Raw genomic sequence first — 7,414 nt, 5'->3', positions numbered from 1 at the left:
TGACGCGAATCCATCCAGGATACAGCTTTCATGATGAAGTCATTTTGCAGTACCATCATACATTTATCTTTACTGAATAGACCAGAACTCTGGTAAATGTAAAAAATGATCTTTTGTGATCAATCCTGGCAGGAACAAGTTTCCTGAACTTGATCTTAAGACTCAAGTCCACTATGAGTGAGTTTTCCTAAATATTTTGGATAAACTTTGTTGTTAGGCTGGTCATAGTGCATAGTATCATATACTAGTATCATGCATATGATACTTGTCTATGATACTATCTCTATAGTGGGTGGTATTATAGAGTAGTATCATAAACTTATAAATTTATTGTTTTGTAGAATCTCAATGTAAATCAATATACAGGATTTACTTGGCATTTACTTTTCTCGTAAGGTGCGCTATGATACAGTATCCACCTATGTTACTCTAATCATATCTCTCCTCCTTAATTACATGCCACATCATCTTTTTTGTGGGCCTAGTATGCATGATACTACCTATGATACTAGCACTATGGCCAGCCTTAGTACTCGCAGAAATAACACAGTATAAATGCCACACAACAACCAATGCTCTTTTAAAAAGTGAATGCAACTGGTCACACTCTGGAGACTTTTAGCCTAACAGAGAACAGTGTCACAGTGCTGCAAGTATATGATCCACGGTGTTGCATTATGGTCCTCCTGGATACTGGAACAGGTTAAACAGAAGGTAAATACCATTTCATTTACTACTTAGCCTACAGAGGCTCCAGTCAACAGTTGTTTAATTATCCAGGCGTCTAATAATATAGAAGGAAAACTAAGACTGGTTACATAACCTAGATCATAGAACACACAAGAACCAGTCAAGCTACCATTTAGAGACTTAGACTCCGTTGTTATGCTCGTTATTACCGGTGAGAGTGGTGACATTTTCATTAGCAGGGGCATTGCTATCGGAGCTGTAGTAGGTGTGTTTCTTGGATGAACCCTTGCACTGGTCAACCGGGTACTTGCGTGCGTTGATCTCCATCTTGCGCAGCGCAGCCTTGCCAAGGTCGACGCCGCACATGTCTGATAGCCGGACAAGGTATAGGAGCACATCAGCGAGCTCCTCTCCCAGATGCTCCTTCTCTGCCTCATCCCAGCCAGGAAGCCCCTTGGGCACCTCTCCTTTCCACTGGAATATCTCAGACAGCTCCCCCACCTCCCCTACCTGCACAGCATAAAGCACACACAATTACACAGTGAACCAAACTCCTGTGAAAAAATATCATGCTAGGTGTCAACTAGATTAGATCCAGGAGCTACTTGAAGACCTTTCCACATTTTAGTTAATCACTTAATGAGCATCTTCTAGGTGGGCAAAACTTGGGCAAAAAAAGGATGTTCTAGGTCACCTTTGTTAGCCCCCACCAAAACAGAACACCACATCTCAAAAGAAATAACAGCACACTACATTACGAAAAGAAATTATTGGCATCTGGTGGCTGGTGAAGTCAGTGGGATCCTGCTGATGTCCAACTCGTCCCAACTATTGATACGGATAATCTAGTCAAGAACAGAACAGGACAAATTGCAACAGAGCTCGTACTGGCAGCTACTTGCAGGGAGCTCAGGATTCAGCATTTCCTTTTCTATTCAGTTGTACTACCTGTACAGCTTTCCTGTTGACACCTGAATGGTTGGTGCCTTGGTGGATGGTCTACTTAGAGCACCTCCAGCCATCTCCCCGACGAGGCCCCCCGGCAGCCCTTTTTTTTCTCATCCGGACGGCGTTATTCGGCCCAGCCGCGCCCCCGGATCCTCGTTTTCGCCCGAAATAGGCCCTTAATCCATCCGGAGAGCCCAGGCCATCCCCAGCCTCCCGAGACACGGTCAGGGACTCCGGACGAAACAAAAACGCGCGAAACATCGAGCGGGCCCACGGTGTCGGCCACAGAAAGGGTAGTTCCCTCCATTTATTTCGTTTTCCCTCCAAAATGAGCCCCATATACCCATTTTCCCCGCCGAATTTCGGAGGAGCTACCGCCATTCCTCCACAGTTGCAGCTCCTCCTCTTCCCTTTTACCACCATGCCGCCGAAGAAGATCGCCGACGATGGCGCGCCGAAGGCGAGGAATCCACGGGCGCCAAAAGAGAGGCCGCCAGGTTGGACAAACGCAAGGTGGGCGGTGGATGTGGAGTGGCGGCAGCCCGAAACTCGCGGCAGGGCGGAGAGGGAGAAGAAGCTCGCGGCGACGAGGGCGGCGGACGAACAAGCCAGGCTGGTCTCCATGTCCATGAACATGGGCCAGCCGCGCATCGGCCAATTCCCCGGTCCATGGCCAGCCCAAGGTACGACCGGCTCTCCTTCCACCTTCTCGCCGGCGTCACCGGCCATGTTCCACGACAGCTACGTCGCTGGCATGTCGAGGTTTACGCCGTCAGCGCCGGAGTACGACGGTGCGATGCACGAGGGCATCTCGCCTGCCCTGCGCCGAGGGCCGCTCTCCTTCTCCAACTCCGGGATACCGCCGCCGAATGACGGCGTGATGCACGAGATGATCACGTCGGGCTCCATGGCTGCCGCGTCGAGCCCGGGTTTCTTCACACAAGAGGAGGCAAGGGCGTCGGAAGCCGTCGCGGGGTGCCGTCAATGATCAGAACGACGGGTTTGGAGACGGCACCCAAGACGTCGACGAAGAAGAAGAGGAGCAGGCCGACCTCGACGACGAGGAGGACGCGCCTGAGCCCACGGCGACGTCGAAGGGGAGGAAGAAAAGGAAGAAGAACTCGCCGCCGATCGAGCTGCGGATCAAATGGACGGGCAAAGAAGAGGAGTGTCTCGCCGAAGCTCGGAAGACCGTTTACATGAACGGCACCGGAATTATGAGATGTATTGGCAGCGGGTCAAGTTGGCGTTCGACGAGCGCAAAATCGTCGATCCCTACTTCAACAAGACGGTGATGATACGCGGCGACAAGGCCATGGGCACCCACTTGGGGATCATGCAGGCAGCGTGCAGCAAGTGACACGGCATACAGGAGGACATCGAAGCTCGCCCGGTGAGCGGTGCCGACTTTGAGTCAAAGGTAAGCTCACTCGCCGTGCCGTACGTCGACCCTGGATCGCCGAGAATTCATTTTGATTCGTCGGCCTGTCTTTGCAGATGCGGCGGGCGTTCGACATGTACAGCGGTGACACCGACGGCCAGACGTTCAAGTACCTCAACGTCTTCACCCGCATCGAGAATTGCGAGAAGTGGGCGGACGTACGCCGGAACCTCGCCAAGAACAAGGACGAGCAGTACAACCCCAACACTCCAGCCCCTGCCGCGTCGGCGGGCCGCCCCGAGCTCGGCCAGAAGAAGCTGAAAGAACTAAAGAAGGCGGGCCATCCAGCCAAAAGGTTGCAGGCGTCCTTTGACAAGTGCTGGGCCAACGCTCGGGCGCACGCCGCCGGGAGGGAGGACAAGTACGACGTGCGGTGGAAGGAGATGCTCGCCAACCAGGGCGTCCAGATCACCTTGCTGAAGGCAACCTCCGCAGCGAAGAAGAGGAACACCGACCTGGCGTTCCTGATCGGCGGCAACGACAGCAAGATGGACGAGGAGACGAGGGCTTGGTACGACGCCCATCGCCAAGACATCCTCCGGCCTCCGTCGACTGCTTCGTCCTCCCCTTCGACGCCCACTCCCGCCGCTGCGACACCGGCGGGCGACGATGCATCGCCGCCCGATTCCGCGCCAGACAAGGCACTGGAAGGGACCGCCGATGTGCCTGTTCTCGTCTAGTTTCTATTTCGATCGCCGGAATGTGGCTGATCCGATCGCCGAACTATTGGGCGATGCTTTTGTGTAGCGGGAAGACGATTTTTTGAAACTATCCCTGCTGATGGGCGAATGCCGGGGTGCGACTGGGGAAATGTTTCCACCCACGCCCTTTTGCATCCAATCCGGCATTTGTTAAGTCCGGATTTCGGCCCAGGGGCCTCAAACGGCTGGAGATTCTCTTAGTTTTTAAGAATGTAATGTTTTAGTCCAACTAGACTAATACATATTTTAATTGCTGACAAAAATAGAGGTTTTCAAATCTGGAAGAATTTTGCATGATGTACATGAATGCTGAAGCCAAATATTTCTCATAGTCCTTCAAAAAATCTTAACCTTCTATATCCTATCTTCCGGCCACGGAAAAAAGGGAGGCAAAATCAATGATATTAATGCTTCAATAGTTTTACACATCCTACATGAAAGGGAAGACCGATGTTCCTTCATTTCAGTTAACCACAAGAACAGATTTGTTAATTTAGCGAAAGCGACCACTCGGTAGTTGAGACACATGATATACAACTCTAAAACTTTGATAAAAACATGAGGCCTACAGCATTTTTTATCGAGACTAGGTATGTTTGGACTTACACAGACCGAACGTTTATTAAGACGGTCAGGTTTCTACAAACTAGAAGATATAGTTGTCTGCTAAACAAGTAAAGTAAATAATTAACATATGTAACTTCTTGTTCAGTATCAGTTATAAACTAAATGTTTATATGAAATCCATAATTTTGGCGCCGACAATATCCATGACCATGAGGTGAAGCCAAAGGACAATGAGAAAAATCAAATAATAATGTTATGCATCAGTGTTATATTGGTTCAATAATAATTAATATTCTAGGATAACTGCAATCCTGCACGCCTACTGGTACTGTATTATGGAATGCAAGAAAAACCTAATGGTATTATGATTTGATCATCGAACAAATTTTGCATATTGGAAGTAAAGTAATGTGATACTTCAGTCTGCACACATTGAATTAATACAGTGTATCCTCCATATAGTTACAACCATGGTAAATCTTACTTGATCTCCAATTTTACTATTACTGTAGACATGATTACTTTTTCAGTGCCTACTGTATAAGCAGAAGCAAAAAAAAGTGAAAAGTCATACTCCCTCCGTTCCTTTCTATAGTGCCTATAAATTTTTGGCACGGAAATTAGCGTAAGAGTATTTTTTACACAAGACCACCTGGCTGAACGATTTGAGATCAGACTAAAATTAGAAAAATCGATAACTTCCTAACTTACCGTAACAAATCCCACAAATCTATCTGGTTTACTCTCCATATATGTGCAACCAGGTTTAATTAAGGAAATAAATACATTGCTTCCTAAATCTAAGCAATTCTTGGAGCCATGCATTAGGAATCTCAATTAATTGTTTCCTATTTTGTATGGATCTTTTTTCATGCATGCCGTGTGGGAGTTGACCGGTGGAGGGGATAATTGAAAAAAAGCCAACCTACAGCCTTATATTGTGAAACAAATGCCAAAAATCTATAGGCACTATAGAAAGGAACGGAGGGAGTATTACCTTGGAGTGCGTTGTAAAAGAGAACAAAAAGTGATAACAATGATTAGGAAAAGTTTTTTCGACGCGCGCGGTATTTTTCCTCTGCAAAAAGTTACTAACGCCTAAACAGACGCTAAACCTAAATTTTGCCGCTCTATTTTTCAGACCAGGAGGAACCCCATCCTCCTTCACACCCTAAGTTAACCCGCTAAAAAAATGGGGCGAGAAATGAAATAAACCAGGGTGTATGAAGTCTGAATCGGACCAGGGCAAGGAGGAGATTCCTGGGGGAGTGGAACTGCTCCCAGTCCCTCTCCCTGGCGAAGTCCGCCATCCTCTTCCGCAGCTCCTCGAGGCTCACCGCCTCTGCCCCCACCTTAGTGTCGCAAGAACCGCCGCCGCCCTTCTCCTGCTCCGCCTCCCCGCCATTCATCTCTCGCGATCTCTCCCCTGTTTCTCCTCCTAATCTCTCTCTCTCTTCTTGGTGGTGTCAGGCAGCGGGCGCAGGAGGAAGAGGAACAGAGTTAGGAAGGGGAGGAGGCAATAAATAAGGGGACGGGCTTAGGGTGGGGTTAAGCGTTGCGTAGGGTAGGTGTTCCTTTATTTGGAAAAAGGTACGGTGTGCAGATTTGGGCTCGGCCCGGACGCGTCGGGACAGAGTGAATGATGGGCCGGCCTGGCGGGCCCTTTTCCCGACAGCCACTATGCAACGACAGTCTTCCAGGCTTCCAGCAGCTGCTCACTACGAGTTTCCCACGAAGAACATACTAGCAGTGTGAGTTGTAAGAGCATCTCCAGCCGCGTCTCCCAAAACGTCCTCCAAAGGGATTTTGGGCGCGCCGCACCAAAAAATCGTTCCAGCCGCGTTCCTCAAAGTCCATTTTTGTCCGGCGCGTTCCGATATGGTGTCCGGCGCCCCGAGTCCGTCCCCGTCCCACAGGGGACGCACCGGGGACGTCGGACACACCGAAAAGCGAGGCGGGGAGTGGCGGGGCCGACTCGTCAGCGGCACAATAAATTTTAACCTAATCGTCGCCTACCTCACGACGGAGGTTATTGGCGCGCAGCGACGGTGCAGTTCCCACAGCGACGGTGCAGTTCCCGCAGAGCCGCAGCGACGCGTCCCATCGCGCCTAGCTCTGCATGCCGGCGTTAATGAGCGCCACCGCTCCTCCGCCTCCCTCCGGCCCGCCTCTCATCGTCCCTCTCACACACAAACCCTAGCGCCTCTCTCTCAAACCCTAGCCGCCACCATCTCAACAAGACTCGACGCTATGTCTGGTAGAGGCGGAGGCCGACCTCGCGGTCGTGGTCGTGGTCGTGGCCGCGGCAGAGGTGAACGCTCGCCGTCGCCTCCCACGCCGTCGGCTTCATCGTCGGAGATGGACGTGGAGCCGGACGTGCTGTTCGAGTTCGTCCTCGTCCTCACGGGCGACCCGCGCGGCATCCGGAGGCCGCCGGACTCCTTCGCCGATCACGTCGCCGGCGACGACCGCCCGCGCACGATGCATCTGCGGGAGGCTGCGTGCGGCTACTACCGGTGGATCGTCGACGTGATCTACGACGCTCGCGGCAAGATGTACCTCAACATCGGCTGGGAGAAGTTCGCGCGGCACCACAACCTCGAAGCCGGCTTCATCCTCCTGTTCTCCTACTTCGGCGACAGGGACATGAGCGTCAAGGTCTTCGACGAGACGCGCTGCCGCCGGGACTACCACGGCGACAGCACCGACGAGGAGGACGACTGAGTGTTGTTTCTTCGCAGCGAACACGTGCACGGGAGTTTCTGGATGTTATCCTCATCGGTAGAACCAACAAGGGCACCATCCTCCCGCTGGATTTTCCAGTTTAGGTGACTGGGTGTGCCCTCGAGTGTTCTTTCTTAGCAGCGAACACATGAAACCTTCGATGCACGGCCTAGTTAGGTTTAGTTTCTTTGCAAAATTTTATATTTGTGTCCACGACGGTTCAAACTATGTATTAGTTTGTGGAAAACCATGTTCCAAACTGTGTCTTCGTGTAAATCACGTTCCCAATTATGTGTTAGTTTGTGGAAATTGAAATAAAAATATCAAAAAAAGTATTTTAAAT

General features: G+C 50.6%; 1 protein-coding gene across 1 annotated transcript; it reads right to left on the bottom strand.

The window, feature by feature from the left end:
* Positions 1–848: 848 nt before the first annotated feature.
* LOC124687704 (dCTP pyrophosphatase 1-like) lies at positions 849–5,773 on the bottom strand. The gene is made up of 2 exons (XM_047221458.1): positions 5,589–5,773; positions 849–1,200 (listed from the first exon to the last, which is right to left on the bottom strand). The coding sequence occupies exons 1-2, from the start codon at positions 5,754–5,756 to the stop codon at positions 871–873; spliced, it is 498 nt and encodes a 165-aa protein (XP_047077414.1). The 5' UTR covers positions 5,757–5,773; the 3' UTR covers positions 849–870.
* Between the last annotated feature and the right edge of the window lie 1,641 nt (positions 5,774–7,414).

The sequence above is a fragment of the Lolium rigidum genome, chromosome 2, assembly GCF_022539505.1.
Source record: "Lolium rigidum isolate FL_2022 chromosome 2, APGP_CSIRO_Lrig_0.1, whole genome shotgun sequence".
Taxonomy (NCBI): domain Eukaryota; kingdom Viridiplantae; phylum Streptophyta; class Magnoliopsida; order Poales; family Poaceae; genus Lolium; species Lolium rigidum.
This window is presented reverse-complemented; position numbering and strand designations above follow the sequence as displayed.